The sequence below is a fragment of the Eptatretus burgeri genome, chromosome 4 (genome assembly GCF_056783735.1).
Source record: "Eptatretus burgeri isolate ZD-2024b chromosome 4, Ebu_testis_v1, whole genome shotgun sequence".
Classification (NCBI taxonomy): Eukaryota; Metazoa; Chordata; class Myxini; order Myxiniformes; family Myxinidae; genus Eptatretus; species Eptatretus burgeri.
In genome coordinates this window covers 128041538-128063145 of record NC_140964.1, presented here as the reverse complement: position 1 = coordinate 128063145, position 21608 = coordinate 128041538, and the positions used below count along the sequence as shown (strand labels likewise).

General features: G+C 45.0%; 1 protein-coding gene across 8 annotated transcripts in view; it reads left to right on the top strand.

The window, feature by feature from the left end:
* Positions 1 to 21608, top strand: part of WRAP73 (WD repeat containing, antisense to TP73) — a 131871-nt gene that overhangs the window by 85259 nt on the left and 25004 nt on the right. For 7 of the 8 annotated variants that reach the window (XM_085880043.1, XM_085880042.1, XM_085880040.1 and 4 more), the window contains 4 exons: positions 3567 to 3670; positions 6711 to 6797; positions 6898 to 7032; positions 15953 to 16033. In XM_085880043.1, the coding sequence (XP_085736169.1) occupies positions 3567 to 3670; positions 6711 to 6797; positions 6898 to 7032; positions 15953 to 16033 (407 nt within the window). Of the gene's footprint in view, positions 1 to 3566; positions 3671 to 6710; positions 6798 to 6897; positions 7033 to 15952; positions 16034 to 16486; positions 16590 to 21608 lie in introns of all 8 variants that reach the window. The other variant, XR_015057822.1, reaches the window with a different exon arrangement.

Genomic DNA, 21608 nt, shown 5'->3' with positions numbered 1-21608 from the left:
GAGGCGGCCATAGCTGTAAAGATTTTGCCTCGATCTGTTCAACCGTTTCAGAGAAGAAGATTTTGGGTTTAAAAAAAAAAAAAAGAAGGCTGCCAAACCACGTGACTGACGTCATTTTTTTTTTCTGTTCAATTTATCCCAAGATGACCCTCAAAAATGTTCATACTAATCCGATGTAGTGTTCTACATATGCAATTTATGTCATAATGAAGGCACATGACATTAAAAAAAAAACATTCCCCATAAGGAGTACCTGCCATGTGCCAAGTTTCAATGTTTTCTTTGTTGTGGTTTCAAAGATGCAGAGGTCAAAAGTTTTTCCTTCCTTCCAACATGGCTGCCACACCACGTGACCTATAACCTTATAATTTTCATTCAAACATTCCACATGAGTAGTCGCTCCGATGGTGAAAATTTTGTGTCAATCTGACAAGCGGTTGCGGAGAAAATCCGTACTCGGGTTAGTCATGGAAACGGTTTCGGAGGGGATTGTGTAGCCGTATAATTTTAGGCCTTGTGCGAGTGGTTTGGACGAAGAAGGCGGAAGTGTTTGTGATGATGAAATTGCGGGTCGCGTGTTCACTACAGAAGTGAGGGATTTTGTATCGACTAATAAATCGGTTGTATTACTCGAGCAGAAATTCCCGAAGCACAGACACCGCCCAGGTACCCTCCGACACCGTGGACAAAATGGATGCAGATTGCTTAGATCCCACCGTTGCAGGCTGACCAGGTGTCTTACGGGATCGCCCCTGCTCCAATGGGGGGGGGGGGAGGACCCTCAACGTTTTGGCGTCCTAGGTCAAATCTTCTTGGAGAAGTACAGTGGATGATACAGTACATACATACATACTTTCTGTCCACTATAAATAAATGGTCGTTCATTTGATTTTTGGAAATTTATGTTGATAATCGACAATTATTTTCAGGTGCTCTTGTGGAAACTGCCAACCAACGACAACAGGTGTTTGATTCACCGCTCAAATCGTCCATGTACATATGCCGGGAGCTGGGTACAGATGGTGCTAATTTAGAGCGACGGCTGTTTCTTCCGCTTCATCATGGGGATAGCATCCTCTCTCAATCCTGGTGGATAACCACAGGATATAGCCATCTCTGTCGTTTCCTAACGTGCTATGTATGTAACATGTTCCGAGCAAAAAAGCGACCATTTTGTCGGCCCGATTCACATTTGGTTTTTTTGGCCAAACCTCGCCCAAATTCTGGCAAACTTAGCACGAAACCATCTCGGTTTGTATTACTATACAAGCACAAAGGATGCATCAACTCGGCATATTTGTGGAAGAATTGAAAATTATGCGCCATTTGAGTTAAATCGCTCCGCAATGTAACCCAGAGACAGTACGGATATGATGATCCACTTCCTGATGCGCCGTCATGGCTAATCTGAAGAAAAATATTTTGACTTTTAATCGTAAATTTACCAACTCTGTAATTCAGGAAAAGTCTATCTATTTAATAGACAGAAAGGATCAAAGGATAGATTGCCATTGAGGTGGTCTGAGTGTTTGGGTTCCCCTTTAAAGGCCTTCATGCATACGATAGAATCAGGGTAATCACAAGACAAGAAGAAATATTGGGCCAAACCCAATGAGTTTCCTCATGTGAAACCGTTCCGTACAGGCATAAATGTCCTGTGCTGGGACGGGGAGCGCGGGTGGGGGGGGGCAGAGAGACGCAAATGGACTAGGTGGGCACGGCGTTGGCTGGACGCGTCATTTCTGGTTGTGAGCTAATTTCCAGCGTCCTCACGGTATCTCGTCAAGCAAGTTCTTCTTAGGGTGAAACCCTTCTCTGACCCTTCACCGGCTTCTCCGGTGATTTCAAGACCAGGATAGCGGACACAGACTCCCCCCCCCCCATAAACTTGTGCTTTGTGGCCCTGGGAGCACTAAAAAGGGACATTTATGACAGATAACAGAGGATAAGGACATTAAAGGCTCACAGGAATAAAGATTTTTAGACACACAATGGGGTAGGTTTTACGGCTCTAACTTTACAATATAGCGACGCTTTTCTGAAATAACATTTAATTACCTTGTGCTTCTTCCAAAACACTTATGATATATCTCCTCTATTTTATGTATTATTGTTACGAATCTGGAACCCATCGCACGCAACAGCCAGAGTCCTTATAGATCAGTTATATCGGTAAGTATGTGTTTCTAGGTAGGGTCCCATCCTATGTTTAATGGGTGATTAATTGTACGTGCGCTGTGAATTATTTTATAGTTAGGATTTTTACACCACCAACAACAACTACAGCTACTACGACTACATCCACTACAACAACGCCACCTTCCCGCACTCGACCGGTCGCCATTACGCACGTGTTTTTGGCTGAGGACGTGGGCGGAGCCTTCGTCGCCTCGGGTCGAAGCTCCGGTCCGAGGAGGGGCAGAGAGCATTTCCTCCAGCCAATGAGCGGAGGGCGAGCACCACACACGCGTCCCAGACAATCGGGAGGCCGCCACGAGTCGCTTGACAACCCACCGTCCAATCAGGAGGCGAGTGGCGGGGAGAAGAAGCCCCTCCCTCCTCAAGAAAGAGAAGACTACGGCAGTTCGGAGGATTGTGGCAGACGGTCGGAGATTGGCTTGGTCTGGACCAGTTTTTCGGAAGACCGTGTGATCCTGTCGACTGTGAGGGTTCTGCAGACGGTCGTGGTTGGTGCAGTCTGTGGTCCTTTGGAGGCCAAGTCTGGTAGTCGAGCAGCCAGGATCCTAAGCCGTGGACTTCGAGTCGTGGGTTCGAGTCCCACCAGTGGTTCGGAGTCAGTGTGGCCGCACGAAGCGGACAGGTACCCCGGCCTGGCTTGACCGAGATAGACCAACGGGGTCCAGTTCTTTTGGGTGTGTGTGTCCGTGGGCCCCGTCTGTTAAGTAGAGCTGTTTAAGTATTTTATTTTCCTATTACATTTCTTTTATTAGTGATAACTCTGCTCTGTGTCTCCCCTCCCCGATTATTGTTATAAATAAATCCCTTTTGTTAAATGTTCCAGCTCGTTTGTGTTTCTTTCATTGGCTTAGCACGCTGTGTATTGAGAGATAGCGAGGGTAAATTGTTCATTTGGTCTTGCGCGGCTCTGGTAACTCCGCTCGGTTACGCTGGATCTGAGCCGTTACCTGCGACTCGGATCGGACAGAGTCGGCCGAGGGTGTGGTTCCCCGGGAGTTAGACTGCATGGGTATTGAGGTATATTGAAATTAGGCAATTGATCCTAACCCACGCCGTCGAAGTGTTGGCGACATTGGTCCTTTAAGTGACCCGTCGGCTCTGGAGTTATCCAGGGTGACGACCTATAAATTCCTGGTGTTCGGTGGGAGACGGCTCTACTGCTCCACCTTGCGGTCGTGCTCGCCACCGATACCCGGCCCAACAATACCCTCTGGGAGCCATTTCCACAACAATAATGCATATGGTTATGGATATGGATATGTAAAAAAAAAATTTGTCTTCATGAATGGAATTATGGCGAATGATTGGAATCGTTCTGAAGTTTCGATAACTAATTTCTGGTCCTGCACTTATCCTTGAGATTGCAGGGATGGACTTCACACAAGATGGTCAGTACATGGCATTGGCTGAAAGGAGAAACTGCAAAGATTTTGTCAGTGTGTTTGCCTGTCAGGACTGGCAGCTCCTCAAGGTTTGTCTTTGGAAGTCGATGTTGCACGGTGGAAACTCTCAAATCGGAATTCCTTGGGACCGAACAGGATTCAGATTACAGAATATACTGGATTCTACAATATGAAACGTTTCGTAACGTTAAAACTCGTGCTTTTGGAAAACAGATGCATCTTTTACACGTTACTTGTATGTCATACAAGTAGTGTAAATGTGAATATATATTATATAAAACATTTACTGTAATTATTGTACGTTACTCATCCAAACTATATCTGCACGCAGTAGAGCGCATACCTCCACCAGGCTAGAACAGTTTGCATTTTGTATCCCACTGATAGGTCGGATCTGGAGCCGTTCCAGTACCTTAACTAAAATCTAATCGGCTTGTTCTCATCACCAACCAACTCATCTACCATGTTTTGTTACAACTCGTCCACAACTTTTTGAGATATCGTGCTATGTTTCGTTTTTGACCCAATCTCTCAATGGTGAAGAATCACTTTTTAAAGATAATAAAAAAAAACATTTGTTGAATCCAGATCTTCACCAAATTCTAATCAACTTGTGCTTGGCACACACCCACACACCCAACCTGCCCACCAAGTTTCGTCCGAATCTGTCATAACTATTTGTGCTATCCAGCTCACAGGTAGACGGGGGTGAGAACATAACTTCCATCCACCTTCCATGACAGAGGTAGAAAAAACACTTTTAAGAAGCTCAGGTTCCACACCAACTTGCCTTTGTCTAATAGCTGCAGAATTTCAATTTTCTCTTTAATTACCTCCGCCACCAAAGGTGAAGGAGGTTATGTTTTCACGCCTATCTGTCTGTCTGTCTGTGTACAGGATATCTCAAGAAGTTGCGGACGGATTCAGATGAAATTCTGTGGACAGGTTCGGTGTGTGACAAGGACGAACTGATTCGATTTTGAAGATCCGGATCCGACTGCTATAACTTTTTCAATGATTCTTCACCATTGAGAGATAGGGCCAAAAACGATATATAGCACGATATCTCAAAAAGTTGTGGACGGATTCAGACGAAACTTGATGGACGTTTGGTGTGTGACAAGGAAGAATTGATTCAGTTTTGGTGAAGATCTGAATCCAATAATGTTTAAAGTAATTCTTCACCATTGAGAGATTGGGCCAAAAACGAAACATATCATGATATCTCAAAAATGTATTGGGCCCGGTATGTTCTCGTGGATCAGGCATTACGGGGCGGAGTTTTTTTTAATTTTGTATACACTGTCGATGCTCGTATGAGAGCTAACACACAACAAGGGGAGCATGAGACGAGGGGTGGGAGAGGGAAGGGAAAAAACAGTGGGGAACAGAGACATTCGGAGATCTGTGTAAGGTAGAGTGATGGGGCGGGGTACACGGTGTATACAAGATGGACACTACAGGGACTTTCAGGAAGGAAAGCAGGGAATATGAAGGAGGTGGATTAACGGGGGTAGAAAATATCGTGGTTTTGGATAGGGGAAGATAGGTGGTGGTGAACAGCTGTTATGAAGACCTGGAGGAAAGAGTGCGATTGAAGAGTGTGGGAGTTTATTCCAAAGGTGGGAAAAAAAGAGGAATGAAAGAGTGAAGGTAAGTAGTGATTTTAGATTTTGGTAGTTTTACCAGAAGGGGGTTGCTGGCGAACTTTGAGTGCCCTGTGGAAATATGGGGGGGACATATCTCAGACAGAGCAGAGGGGTCGAGGTCGGAGAGGAGACGGTCGAAGACAGAAAGACCACCGACCAACCTGCGGTGAGAGAGTGAGAGGCCCAAAGACTCAGCCTCATTGCGGGAGATACCAATGATCCGAAATACCTTGGTTTCTACAGTGTGAAGCCAAGAAAGGTGAGAAGCAGGAGCACCAACCCAGAGTGGAGAGCAGTACTCCATCAGGCTGCGGACGAAAGCTTTGTATGTTGTCAGGAGCTCAGGTGGACCGAGGAAGAACTTTGCATGACGGAGGATTCCCAGTCGGCGACTGGCTTTCGAGGCCAGTTTGGAAATGTGGATTTCCCACGAAAGATCATGGCAGATAGTGAGACCCAGAAGTTTGAATGAAAGTACTTTTTCAAGAGGATTGTTGAGAAAGTAGATTGGGGGGGGGGGGCTGGGGGGTTCCAAGCGGTCCTGCAAGGGAGACATCATAAGAGTGTGTGATTTGTCCGGATTGAAAGACATGTTCCACGTGTTGGACCAGTTTGTAATTTTACCCAGATCTGCAGCGAGCGAAGAAGCTGCTGCTTGCTGACTGAGGGATGACAGATGGTACGGCAGAGGGTGGAGTCATCAGCAAAGAAATAAAGAGGATTTTCCAGAGAGTCTGAGAGATCATTGATGAAAACCAGGAAAAGAACAGGGCCCAGAACGCAGCCTTGAGGAACTCCAGCCTGGACAGGAAGAGGGGATGAAAGAACTCCATTTAAGGCCACATGTTGACTGCGACAGAAGCGGAAGTCTGCGAGCCATGAGTGGAGATGGCCTCGGATACCATAGGAAGAGAGTTTGGTGAGCAGGGCAGGGTGCCAGACCGTATCGAAGGTATGCGCTCTACCGAGTGCCCTTCTTGTTGTAAATGTAACATGCTTCTTCTTCGCACCTCTGGACTCAGCACTATCACGTGGATGTTTGTTGGATAACACCATGAGGGCAAAATAAGGCAAAAACACAGACATACCATGTGAAAAGCACGGTGTAACACCGCCTACAGGTTCAAACAAGGAAGACAAGGTATGGACTACAGCATCAGAGTGACCGCTTTCACAAAATCAGACACCATTTGGCCAGGAAGTTTGAATCTGTGGAAGTTTGGTTTTTGGGATATTTTGGACTTCTGAATTTCCGATTTGAGAGTTTTCACAGTATTATGGATCTTCCCCCAATCCCTTTTTCTTCTTGAACATAAAGGTACATTGTACTCGAGATGTGCAAAACCCAAATTGTCCTTCAAGCAAACAATCATACAATTATATTTTTTAATATCGAGCGCGCTGGTGTTTCATGTGATTGCCTTTGATCTCCTCCTACCGCACCTTGTACTCTCATCAGCACTTTGCGACCGACACCGAGGATTTGGCCGGTTTGATTTGGTCCCCAAATGGTTGTGTTCTCTGCATCTGGGAGGCTTCCACGGAGGTGATTTATTTACTTTCTTTCTGTTTGATTGTTCATTCTCCTTTTTTGTTTACAGCCGTTTAAACTTGACATCCTCCCCACCCACCATTTTCCTGTGCAGTACAAGGTGTTGGTGTACTCTGCTGATGGTCGCGTCCTCTTCGCGTATTCTGCATACTGCTGGGCGCTTGGTGTTAAAGCCGTTGCCTGGAGTCCATCGAGCCAGTTCCTTGCTGTCGGAAGCTACGACGAAAAGGTATGATTCTTTGAGAGAATTGCTTATTGTCCTGTTCTTTAATGCCACTTTTTCTTGTTTTTAGGAGAGAGTATATTTATTTTAATGATTACCTGCATACGTGAAGCGAAAAGCGCGGTTAAGCAATTGGTTCATGTCCATCTATCTATCAATCTGTCTGTCTGTCTTATCAGTTCATAATCGAGGAATAACTTCTCTCAATTGAATATCACGTTATATTTTGAACACAAATTCGAACTTGAACAGGGAGACGGGTCTGTCGTTTTACCATACCTTGACTCAGGATTCGTACCGACCGCACATGTGCAGAGAGGAGGGAGATAAATTTTCACTCTGTCTGCCTGCCTGGCAGTCAAAGAAAATTGAGTCATTTCCAAGCAGCAAACTTACTGTTGGTGTTAAGGACGTTATAAATGACACAAACAGCCACAGAGAACTAATGTAACGTGTCAGATAGGGTGATGTAATAAACACTGGGTAAAATGGCGGTAAAACCCGGAATTGATTTTTATCGGCCGAAACGCCTTGAAACCTCTCTAAACCTTTATTTAATATTAATTACATACTTGAAGACTGTAGAACACGAATCACCTTCATAATACTTCCCAGAACCAAAGATATATATATATATATATATGTATATATATGTATATATATATATATATATATATATATGTATATATATATATATATATATATATATATATATATAGTGATGTACTGATCAATCAAGCCTCCATCTCCTACATTCTGACTCTTTGTCGTCTCATTACGGTGTATCCGGATTTTTTTCAATAATCTTTCAAATCATTGTTTTATTTAAATTGAAGTACAAGGAGGGTCTTGCCGTTCATGGAATTCATCTTCGTGGATTCGCTCGATTGTGATGATCAATTTGTCATCGCCATCGCATTATTAGATCAAATTTATCATCGTTATTATTAAAAGTGAGTTTCATGATCTTAATGACTTAAGATAATAAACCTTATTTGATGTTCTTAATAACTCTTTTAATTCATGAAAAAATAAATCGCACATAAACAATGCACAAACATGTTAATTAAAGGTACAGTTTGGACAAATTTTAACACTATTTTCCACATTACCCTGTTGGTTTGTGCATCTGTGGTTCACGGGGATTCCCCCCACCCATGAACGGCAAAGTCTCCTGTATATACTTGAACACTTTGCATGGGGTATCGTGTTCTATGAACTCTCTCGTGATCATCATTTCACTTGCCGCTCTTTATTATTTGAGGGGTTGAAAATAATTATGGAAAATGGCGAGGAAAAAGTTTAAGAGGTACTTGTTGTCCTCCATTAATATAACCCCTTTATTATAGGAAGATGAACACTGCATCGGAGTTCGGTCACAAACTGATCGCTTACACTGGTTGAATGACAGTGCCGCACCACAATAAGAGCCGATAAAAGAAGGCCTACTGGCTGCCATTTTACCCAGTAGTCCTCCAATGAATAAGTCACTACCTCCCCTGGGCACGAAATGCACTCGATAGCTCACACAACCGTGTTGTCGTAAAAGATATGGGAGCATCAGGTGGGAAGTGAAGTGAGAAGTGAGACACATCAGGTGTGAGAGGTTTCAGCGGCTGGAAGAGACAGCGATTGGAGAATGCGTGGCCAGTGGGAAACCACCTCTGTGTGCTTTGTCGTCTCTGGTTCTCTGCACACGCTCCGCATGGTTTTCTGAATAAAATGGAGCAGGACCATCCCCTACCCCACAGGCAATCTTTATTTATTTATTTTTAAAGTAATCTCTGCTGGAGGCCTTCCTCCAAGTCTCCCCTGAAGGCCCCTTCCCCTCCTTCCTCCACCCCCCCCCCTTCTCATCAATCTTCACCCTGGGCATTAAGCGAATTATTACTTCCCAGATGCTGACAGACAGCTGTTGGGAGGAGTTAACTCCCCAAGTTGGGAGTGGCGGAACATGACGTGCTCTCCCCAGCACTGTCCCGTTTTACATGAGACGAGAGATGCCTTAACCTAAAACTTTAGCACAACCTCACGTCGTCTCCTTTGTGGGGAACATTTTACTTTGATTCCTAAGTAGTTCTGAAATGCACTCTGATACGAGTATACATGGTATTTAGGTCAGGCCTTAATCTAACTATTGCCCCCCTCCCCTACAAACGTAACAATATGTTCTCTATTTCATAAGGTGTCAAACAGAGTTTGTAAACCAGGTGTGAATGTTCGCTTGAGAACAGCAAGATTCACATCGGCACAAAGTGGTCTCAAAGGCTATGTTGCTCCTCCATAACAGGTGCTGAGAAAAAGTAACCAAACCAAAAGGTTGGACTGAGCATAGAAACACAAACTGTGGGGTGAGCAAACATGGAAACCTACGTTCTTTACAAAATGAAGAAAAGTTTGAATTGTTTGGGAAAAAAATACAAAACAAAAACCGAATTTTGATTGCTTGTTTGACATTGGAGAGGTGTACGATGTCATCGTTGTCTGACTGATTGTGAAGGATAAGTCCAATTGTGAGGCTGCACGTCAACAAAGGGTGTGAGTGATGGCACGCCGATTGCTGTCAACTACAGGCATATTCCTGATATTCCTTCTGGAATGTTTCTCATTGGATGTGGATTTGGTTTCCAGCAAGTTCATGATCCCAAGCATGCAGCAAATTTAGCGAAATGACATTTTGATGGCATCGACCAAAGCAACACCTACAACGAGAACGACACTCAGTGGAGCACGTACCTCCGTCAGGCTGAACAGTTTGCGTTTTGTATCCCACTGATAGGCCAGATCTGAATCCGGACGTCCACCAAAATCGAATCAGCTTGTCCTTGTCACCTAACCAACTCTCCGACCTTGTTTTGCCGGAACTCATTCGTGACTTTTTGAAATATCATGCGATACATAGTTTTTGGCCTCATTTCTCAAAGGTGAAGAATTGCTTGAAAAATTAAAAAAAAATTCCCATATCCGTGTCCGGATCTTCACCAAAATCGAATCGTTATTGTCACACATCCAACCTGCTCACCAAATCTCGTCCGAATACGCCATTAACTTTATAAGTTATCCTGTTCACAACCAGACAGATAAGGATAATATAACATAACCTCCGTCCACTTTCGGTGACGGACGTAACGATGGTTTTGAATTCAGACTATGAGGCTCAAATGATTGCACGCACCAATATAATCAATTCGTCATCTCCTCTGTCATTTGTGATTCCTTTACCAATCCCTTTCATGCTTTATATTGCTCAATAAACAAATAAATAATTTTTTTTTAATCGATGGCATTGAACAGATAATTATCATTGTGCACCTTGCCATATGCAGAGCGTTGGTGCTGCAGAAGCAGTTGGAACACTACAATTCAGGTCAGGTCGCCACTTCGACTCGGGAAGTTCGGGCTTGGAATTTGGAATTTGTTCATAGTGCCGGTGATAGCGAGCCTACTCCTCGTGAAGGACACCGTGGGATCTTTAACATCCAGCAATTGATGGCAGACAAGACTCGCAGTTTAACGTCCATCCGAAGGACCGCACACACAATGATGAATCACCCCGCTTGTGAAACACCAGGATGACGGTTGACAGCTGGGTTGGGGTTCAAAACCAGACTTGACGGCTCTAAGCCATCATGCCAAACCCAGACAGATGATCAAACACTGTAATAGTTTCTATTTAAAGTATTTCCTATTGTATAATTGAAACATGGATCTAAATGTTTCGGGTTTACGAAGAGGGGGTGTGCTTTTCGAAATTGATAGCGCTCGGACACTGCGCTCACGTGCCGATCCGCAGCGACTTCAGCGCAAGCGCTCCCGTCGCATCACTGAGTGCATACGTTTTGTCCTCCCTTCTCATTTGACTGTTTAATGACCCATCCCGACATCACATTCTCCCACTCACACTCCTTAAATCCCTCTCTGCCCTCGAATTAGATGCGGATAATCACCGCCAATTTTGATGCATGTTTCGGTTGAGGGACGGTTGCGGTTGGGTGTTTAAAAAAAATAATAAAAGGAAGAAAAATAAAGCCGTTTTGGAAAGTCTTTTTCTGTTGGTAACCGCCATCATTTTTCAATTTTTCAGCTTATTTCCTTTGTCATTACCTTTCATTTGACTCGAGCGTTCTCTCGTCGCCGACTACCCCTTTTCCATTTGAACTGTTCCTTTGCTAAAAACCGGTCAGTCGGCTCAGGCGCATTCTAAGAACCTGTTGTCATTCGCTCGTCCATTCTGGGAAACTTAATTTTTTTATTTTTTCCTTTAATGCAGGATCTCACCTCCACAACCACACCCCACTCCTCCAATCTTCAACCCTACTCGGCCTTTCTCCGTGGATTTGAATATGGAAGTGAAATTTAAACTTTCTCAATGCGGCATCTATAAACGAGAGGTCATTCGCATATGTTTTTTTTTGAATGTGAAATGGGAAGTCTTTGCTTATTAGTAGGTAATCACTGGTGCGATCAAAATACAGCATGTCAACTTCAAATCCGGTGCAAAAGGATACGTTCCTGAGAGATCGTAAAGGTCCCACTACTTTTGTGTTCATAATTGCTCACGTCCATTGTTTGGTGTATCAGTACATAGTTCGACGATATATTGTTCCAACGACTTGCTTCTCCTCACGTCCAACTTTTAACGTGGTATGATAGTTGCACAGCTATTGATGTCCGTTGTCTAAATCCATGATCGTTTCAGTTCATCTCAGTGATTTCTCGAATGGGTTTCTTGCTTCTCTTAATTGTGGTGTTGGATTTCCGCCATTGCTTCTGCTGGTGGTACGGTACAGGTTGGAGTTCATGAGCACCTTATCTCCACTGAGTACCATTATTTTACAGGGAGGTAGGTGCTGCCGAAGCGAGTAATACTGTTGTGGGACCGGGTCTCGGTGGCGAGCATGACCGCTAGGGGGAGCAGTAGAGTCGGCTCCACCGAACACCCGGAATTTAGGTCGTACCTTTCAGATAAATCCGAAAGGTCACGGGTCCCTTATCGGATCGAAGATCGCCAATAGGTCGACCACATGGGATAGGGTCAATTGCCAATTTCAATATATCTAAATACCCACGTCGTCCAAACTACAGGGGAAATTCACCCTTGGCAGGATCTGCGCAATCCAGGCCGTTACAGAGCCGGATCCGAGTCGTACCCCGAACGGAGAGTACCAGAATCCTGCCGGGCCGATTGCACGATTACGGCAACAATGACCTTCCTAATTCCCAATACGCACCGTGGCAAACCAATGGTAGAAAGGACAAGGACGAGCTGGTACATTCAACAAAAGGGGAATTTATTTACAACAATAATTGGGGAACGAGGGGAGCACGTAAGGACAGAGTTATCCAAATATAGCAAGGCAAATAAGGTACAAGGAACACAGGCACTTAACAGTTTCTACTTATCAGACGGGGCCCACGGACACAGTCTCTCTCTCACACACACACACACACACACACACACACACACACACACACACACACACACACACACACACACACACACACACACACACACACCCAGAAATGGACCCAGTCGGGTCTTAATTGAAGGCCTCCAGCTCGAGGAAAGGTGAGCTGGAGACCAGAGACTAGCTTGGACCTGTCCGCCTCGTGCGGTCTTCGACGTTCTGGCTCTGCGGGATTCAAACCCGCAACAACGATGCCACTCCAAGCGCCAGGGACGGAAGGTGAAAGACGGACGCCAACCAGCATGAGGGCGGACAAGGCAGCGAGCGCCAGCAGGCAAGGCGAGGCGATCTGTGTCGATCCAGCAGGCAAACCCCAACTGCAACCCAGTCGGATCACGCAGATCAATTATTCACTCCCTGTCCAGGGGGGAGGGGACTCCCTCTCGTAACCCACCCCCCCCCTTACTGGAAAGTTTTGGCGCACGATCCGCTCTTAGCCCCTGTGATTGGCCAAAAGGGGTGCCAAGTCTGCTGATTGGACCGGGGAGGGCATTGCGGGTGTCACGGCGGACCGCCCCTCAAGCAGGAAGATGAGTAATATTGTCCTGCGTTGGCTCCCATTGGCCGAACGATGGCAAACTCGCTCGCATCTCTCCGGTTGGTCGAGAGAGATGCCAAGTCCTTCATTGAACTCCTCCCACCGCGAGTATTATGGCGTCAGGATGGAGTGAGGCGAAGGTGTTGTTGTTGTAGTTGAAAATGTAAAAGAAAACCCTGACTATCAAAATAACTCCGCAGCGCACAAACATTTAATCACCCATAAGACACAGGGGATGGATTCTAACTATACACATATACTTAACGAAATAACTGAGCTATGGGGACTTGTCTGTTGTGTGCTCATGGCTGCCAGATTCGTAACAATACAAGGTGGTTTTCTGTTGCCTTCCCGACGTGGCCCATGGTAATAATTTGGTTGGGGAGAGGACCGATACAGTAACCTTTTTGTGAAGCTCCTTGATGCCTTATTGTCCACAGGCAATTGCTATCAGATGGGAGAACCTTGTCTGCAGAGATGTTTGATTCTGATTCCTCATACTCTGTTACAGAGCGTTGGTGCTGCCGAAGTCGTTAATTGGCAAGGGTTGCATTGGGTGGTTTGCCATTGCCTTCTCAGCAGTATTTAGAGCAGGAATTTTTGATTCCACCGTGGTGCCGGTGATGGCTCGCTTCTTCTTCACGAAGGACATCGTTCGATCTTCAAGTTCAACCAACGAATGCCGGCATATGGGACTGGGTTGGGATTCGAACCCACGCTAGACAGCTTCGAGGCGAGTGTACGTACCTCTAGGCCATCTTGCCAGCCCAACAAAGCTTTCCTGATATTTATAGACCTGATAACGAGTTCCCTTCCAAGGAATTTTGATGCACTTGAAGGCTATTAGCCCCCTCCCCCCCACCCCTAAAGCTTGCGTTACAATTGCCAACCTCTGGTTGTTTGTCCATGCTCTATCCTTTTTTTAAAAAAACTGCTGAATGTCAAGCAAGGAAGCAGTACGCACCATTTTTCAAGTCTTTGGTATGACTTGGCCGAGCTTTGAAGCACCGACCTCCCAGACTCAGAGTGGACACTCAAACCATTATGCCACCCAGTCTGGTTAGATGCTGCATTTGAAGATAACTTTTGGCCTGATGAGACTTGTGGACTTGTAGATTTTAAGATTTTTTTTTTTAAAAACCACACAGCTGGAGTCACACCTTGATGTTTGGCAGTGCCATTTTTCAGACTGAACTGCTGTCCTGTCTGACTGACTGGGATGAGTTGTTTCTGTTTTTGATCCTTCCAGCCACGGGCTTTTGCTGCTGATGTCACCGTCGTCGCTGCCGACTTCCTACCTGAGGCACATTCCGAAGCACTGACCCATCTTCCACGACATTCTTTGCTTTCTGGGAGTGACGCAGGGAACCGAACACTTCTTCGGCCTCTCATTTGTTTGCCTGTTGTTGTCACTACTTTATGGGTCTTGCTTCCTTATTCTGATCGAGGCTGAAAATCTTGGTAAGAATATGACGAAGACGGTGGTGGTTGCTGCTGCTGTTGTGCACAAAATCTTGGCTCGTGGAAGAGAGAGGTGGGAAAACAGAAAAGTTGCTTCTTGCATACATATATAGTTTCATGGCAGCTCCTCTCTTCCCTCATCGTCTCTCTGAGTTTATTTTTTTCAATACGATTGGGCCTTCATGAAACGAGGGAAGGTATAGGTATACCATCACAGTGAAGATTCATTTTCAGCATTAACAAAACGATTCCAAATGGCCTCATCGTCCACGCTGTCCCATAAGACTGTTCACAAAGCTTTTTCATGAAAAGGACTGTAAAGACGGGCGTCTGAAGGTGTCTTGCCTTGTTTGCATGTGGGATCGGAGGGGTTTGTTCCTGCAGTCTTTGTCACGGCGTCCGATGCAAGTGCAAGGTCTGGTGTTCTGGCGAAACTGGATTTATTTACTTATTATTTTCGCTGATGAGCCGGTTCCTTCGAACGAGTCTTCGTTTTCAGTAAGTTTGTACAATATCCTGACATTTTGAATGCTTGTCCATGAAGGAAACCCATCGTGGGTTTGACACCATGAATATCGCAGAAAACCCTCCCAATGACGAGCAACTGAAGGGTCCTTAATTCCTTCTTAGCTGGAGTTTCTTTTTTTTTGTTTTTTTTAAAAGGACACCAATCCAATGATTAATTGTTCATAATTTAGAGATCAAGATGGTGAGTGCACGCTTCATTAATCGTGACGGTGCAAAAGAGGAATGTCTCGTTTTCAGCCTCGTGATGGTTGGTTGTAGTCTGTGCCTTGTTGCTGCCACCTGCCAGAAAATGGCAAAGCTGGTGAGGAACTAGCCAGGGGTGTGTTCCATTACCAATCAGCTCGTTGAGCGCTTGCCAAGTGGCTTAAGCGCTCAAGCAAGCACTCCAATGAAAGGGTTGATGAGGAACGGCTGGCTTAACTAGCGATAGCTCACTGATTGGTAATGGGGCACACCCCGGCTGTATCGATGTTTGTTCAGATCTGAGCTCCAGACATCACTTTGTGGTGTTTGTTTATTTATTTCTATTTGTGGTCAGGATCAATTCCTATTTGGGCATAACCGATCATCTCCTCTATATAATGGAGGGAAAGTTTGTTTTTACTTTATATACGTAACCCGGGTTATTTTTGTTATTTTCGAGAGTGATTGGGGCAGCGGTCTGTTACATATACACCACCCAAATTACGGGATGTGCTGGAAGAACGTGTTGCATGCTTGGAACAAGATCACCCACAGGACAGGTACACGAGTCTTATGAATGCAACATGAGTTTAGGTTACGTGCATTGTATCAAGAAGATATTGTATCGTACAAGAAAATGTGAAGCAAAGAAGTCAGACTGATTTGAGAGTTTTAAACATGTTTGTATGCACCTGCCCTGATCGCCTGGTGGCCGAGATTCAAGTGTGATTGCGGTGTGCGACTGCAGGTTCGTGTATTTTGTGACATCACATGGCAGAAGATCGATGAGCTTTCGCACCCCAAGAAAGTGTCCTACGCGCCCGATGTGGTGAGTTCGTTCTGTTCATCGATCCGCCGTGCCACGTTCACATTCCACCAGCCTCACATCCATCGATGTATTCATTGGGGTTTGCAATTTGTCATGTGAAAGTGGCTCTGCCAAGTAAAGCGCAACTTGTGGTTGGTTTTCACCAAACGTGGCGTAACTATGAACTGTAATGAGAAGATGAATGTTGATTTAAATTTCCGGTTTGAAGGGTCAAGTGCCCTTTCATTGAAAATCTGTTTTGCTGCAAGAACTTATGAACGACTGTCGAGATTTCAACCTCACTTGACACTTTTGGACCGCAGTACAAAGATTAACTGATTCAATCTAATTTTAAACAGTTCGTAGGTCGTGCGCCCTTTGAAAATCATTTTACAAACCATAACTCGAGTTAAAAGCATCTGACGTTTCTCTTCTACTTATCTGTCTTTTCGTTCTTGCTCGCACGTTCTCAAGGGAACTTTTTCACCATGCACCCCACAAGTGCAACAACCAGTTTTCAACTCATTCCATCCAGTGGTTCAGAAGCGCATGGAAGTCTCACGTAAACAAGCAAACGGTACGACGCTGGATATGATAATTCCCTCACTTCTATGATGTCGATGATTTTCATAAAGTGAATTGGGGTATCTTATTACCCCGAGCATGTAGCGCAAAGCGGGGTTAAGCAGTTGGTCCACTCTGTCTGTCTGTCTGTCTGTCTGTCTGTCTGTCTGTCTGTCTGTCTGTCTGTCTGTCTGTCTGTCTGTCTGTCTGTCTCTGTCTGACAGACGTCGGTTGATAATCGAGGAACTTCATAATTTCAAATGGATTTCATATTTGGAACAGGAATCGGAACGTGAACCTGCAGTTGAGCAGTACTTTGGCTCTGAATTTGGCAAATTGGATGGAATCTCATCCCGATCACACGTGCGCACAGAGGAGTGAGGTAATTGTTTTTGGTCTGTCTGCCCTGTCTGGCAGTCAAACGACATTAAAAATCATTCCGAGCACGAAACTTACTGTTTTTAGCGATGTCATAAAGGACACAAACAACATGCACCGATAACTCGTGCAATGTGTTCGATAAGGTGGTGTAAAAGACGCTGTGTCAATGGCAGTAAACTTCCGATTCAATGTTTTGGGTTTTGTTTTCCTTTTTTGACAGCTTTTAAAACCTTTTATTTAACATCAGTTGAACGACTGTAATTTCATGCAAATAACCCGCCCCCTGGTATACCCCACACCTGAAGGAAAAAGTGCTCCAGTAAAATATCAGGCACGTATAACCCACACACGGGTATACCCCACAAGGCAGCTTTCCTCTTCACATGATGGGGAGATCCGCGATCTCCTTATTTCCAGCAACTGACGAGGCTTTGTTGTCAACGGCCAACAAACTGCTGTTTTCAAATACGACTGCGGTAAATACCTAATTGACATTAAAATTAAGATGTTGATAGAGGATTGTTTTATTAATTAAAGTTTCCTGCACAATGCGTTAAAAACCAGTGTGGTACTGATGCGACCAGAAACTACGCTGTTCATTCATTGCCTGTCGGTGGACCACCGAACCGCCACCGAAGGTGTATGGAGGTAATGTTTCACCCCTGTCTATTTGTTTGTGAACAAAATATCTCGAAACGTTGTGGAGAACTTGGGTATGTTACAGGGACTAAATGATTAGATTTTGGTGAAGATTCGAATCCGGATCTGGATCTGAGAGTTTTTTTTAAAGTGATTCTTCACCATTGAGTGATCGGGCCAAAAATGATAAGAGAGCACAATATCTCAAGTTGTGGACGGATTCGGACGAAACTTGATGAGCGAGTTGGTTCGGTGACGAGAACAAGCTAATTACATTTTAGTTCAGGTCAAAATCCAGAACCAGCCTATCGGTGGGATACAAAACGTAATAATCAGCCTGGCGGTGGTATGCTCTCTACCGAGTGCTCTTCTCGTTAGAAATGTATAAATACCTTGCAGACTGTTTAATTTTATATCATTCCGTGGAATTGTCCACACCATTACAAGTCCCTGCCGTACAATGTCTGCCATCAGTACAAATAAGGGAAGACTTAAACGTTTCACGGCCGAAATCGAAATGAAAGTTGACGAAAAAGCTGGGCTATTCCTGGAGAAGAAGACGACGAGAGTGATGACTATATCAATTGTGACAAACCCACACTTGCAGACTCCGAGCCGCTTCAGTTGTTTCACAGCAACATAGAAGACGAGGACTTTGTGGGCTTTACGGGAGATGATTTGCCAGTCCCTCAAACACCTTTCGACTGATATGTATATATGTATATATATATATATATATATATATATATATATATATATATATATATATATATATATATATATATATATATATATATATATATATATATATATATATATATATTGAGCAAAAGAACTGTATTTCAATATATTACAATTAAACTTGCAAAAACAAAAACTGCCTCTTTTTGTATCTCCTTGATAACTTAACTTGGCTCCCTGTGGTTATATGTCACGTGTCATATGGTGAAATACCGCATAACCCACATGAGTATACCCGCCGTCGAAAGTTTTGGAACAAATTTAACGTGAAACCCGTGGGTTATTATTTGTGTGAGAATACGGTAGATACTTGAAATGTGGGTTAACTTGCCTTCTTTGCATTTCCAATAACCTTCAGTTAACTAGTACTAGGGCAAAATTATGTGCCCTTTTGACCAATCAAATTGCATGCTCTGAGGGTGGGGTAACCATGAGATTCACGGAAAATGGCGGCGCATGGCGATGCAACCACAGAGCTAACTTCATCTAAAGGATCTTTGTTTGGTGCATCTTTTCTCAGGCCGTTCTAAAATCGTCAGTTTTTCTGAAAAGAGTTGATTGAAGGTTTAGCTCTGGCATATTCGTATGGTTACCATCACGCCTGTTGTTCAACGTTCATGAACAAAGCTACGATAGATCGTGCTCGGAAACGCAAAGCAAGGGTTTAAAAAAACCAAAAAACCCTTCACATGTCTGTTTCTCAAGATTGCGTGAGGTGAGATGTTCTACGAACCATTTACCTGCGTCAGTGAAGATGGACGGAGGTTATGTCTTCACCCCTGTCTGTCTGTGAGCACAATATCTCAAAAAGTTAAAAGTGTGGACCTCAAATATCCGGGGCCTTCGCTCAAACCTTTCAGATCTTTCCATACAGGTTGCCACTGACAAACCAGACATTATCTGCCTAACAAACTTTCCTCTCCCAAGACGTGTCTGACTCCCAAGTATCTCTCCCCGGTTACTCCCTCTTACGGTATGACAGACCTGAGCCTCGTCCTGGTGGAGGAGTTGCTCTCTTCATCAAAGACTCTATTCCTCACTCTCCATGCACTGCTCTCACTCCCCCACACCCCCAGGAATACCTCTGGCTTCGGCTTCCCCTCCACTCCCACCTCATGTTTATTTGTGTACTGTACCGTCCACCGAACAGTGATGACTCCATCTACACCTCACTATCCGAAAACATGGACCATCTTCTATCTTCTCATCCAAACTCTCTCTTCCTCTTATGTGGTGACTTCAATTGTCATCACGCCAGTTGGCTCGGTGTGGGTACCTCTCTCACCTGCCATGGCACCTCTGCAAAAGCTTTCTGCAACTCATTTAGACTGACTCAATCGGTCAACTTCCCGACCCGGATCTCAACCAATGGTACTCCATCTCTTCTGGATCTGATTTTGACAAATTTCCCTGACAATATCTGCTGCTCTTCCTTCGCTCCAATTGGTTTTTCTGACCACGTCCTTGTTAAAGTGGACATCTTTCTGGCTGTTATCAGAGAACCACCTCACCGCCGTCGAGTCTGGCATTTCACTCAAGCCGACTGGCAGGGTCTCCGAGCAGCCATCAAACTTACAGACTGGTCTCCTATCACTACTTTCTCAAACATCAACTCATCCTGGGAATTCTTTCAAAGAAACTTGCTCTCCCTCATGCACAGATTTATCCCCTCTCGTGTTCAGTTGTCCTCCCCTTCCTCCCGCCCTTGGTTTACTGAAGCTTGTGGCGAGGCAGTTGTCCTGAAACAACTTGCCTTTGCCTCATGGAAAGCAAACCCAACTGAGGGCAATCTCAGTTCTTTCCACAAAGCTTGGAACAAGTGTGTATCTCCCCTCAAGACAGCCAGAAAACAACATCTTTCTCATCTCAAGTCTGAACTCTCAAACCTCTCTCCCTCCTCAAAATCCTGGTGGCGTTTAATAAAATCTGTTTCTGGTGTATGTTCCCCCTCCATCCCCTCCCTTACCTCAAATGGCCGCACTGCTGATTCCACACGTGATAAAGCTGAATGTCTAAACTCGGTGTTTGCAGCTAAATCTTGTGTCCTAAACCCATCACTATCTCTACCCACTTTACCCAGTCGCACCCAACTGTCCCTGGACTCTGTGTCCTTTTCTCCTGATAAGGTGGAGAGCTTGCTTTCAAACCTCGAGTCAGATTCTGCAACCGGTCCAGACGGCATCAGCCCACGTGTCCTCAAAGCCTGCTCTTCTGCTCTTGCTCACCCTCTCTCTGTTCTATTCACCCTCTCATTTGCCCAAGGTCATCTGCTATCTGCTTGGAAATCTGCTAACATCACTGCCCTGCATAAAAAAGGTGCAAAAACAGATCCCTGTAACTACAGACCAATCAGCCTTCTCCCAATCATCAGCAAGGTTATGGAATCCATCATCACTTCAGACATGAAATCCTTCCTCTTCTCCAATGGCTTGATTTCCAATCATCAATTTGGTTTCAGACAAGGTCACTCTACCCTGGATATGCTGCTTCTACTCTCCCATCAATGGATGGAGGTCCTCAATGCCAGACAGGAAATCCGAGCCGTATCCCTGGACATATCACGTGCTTTTGACACAGTCTGGCACCCTGCACTACTCACCAAACTCTCTTCCCATGGTATTCAAGGCCATCTCCACTCATGGCTCGCAAACTTCCTCTCCTGTCGCATTCAACGTGTGGCCCTAAATGGAGTTCTTTCATCCCCTCTTCCTGTGCAGGCTGGAGTTCCTCAAGGTAGCGTTCTGGGCCCTGTTCTTTTTCTGGTTTTCATCAATGATCTCTCGGACTCTCTGGAAAATCCTCTATTTCTCTTTGCCGACGACTCCACTCTCTGCCGTACCATCTGTCATCCCTCAGACCGGCAAGAAGCAGCTTCTTCGCTCACTGCAGATCTGGATAAAATCACAAACTGGTCCAACACGTGGAACATGTCTTTCAATCCAGACAAATCTCACACTCTCACTATGTCTCTTCGAAAGGACCGTTTAGAAAACCCCCCCATCCACTTTCTCAACAATCCTCTGGAAGAAGTCTTTTCTTTCAAGCTTCTGGGTCTCACTATCTGCCATGACCTTTCCTGGGAAAGTCACATTTCCAACCTCGCCTCAAAAGCCAGTCGCCGACTGGGAATCCTCCGTCGTGCAAAGTCCTTCCTCGGCCCTCTTGAGCTCCTGACCACTTACAAAGCTTTTGTCCATAGCCTGATGGAGTACTGCTCTCCCCTCTGGGCTGGTGCTCCTGCCTCCCACCTTTCTCGGCTTCACGCTGTCGA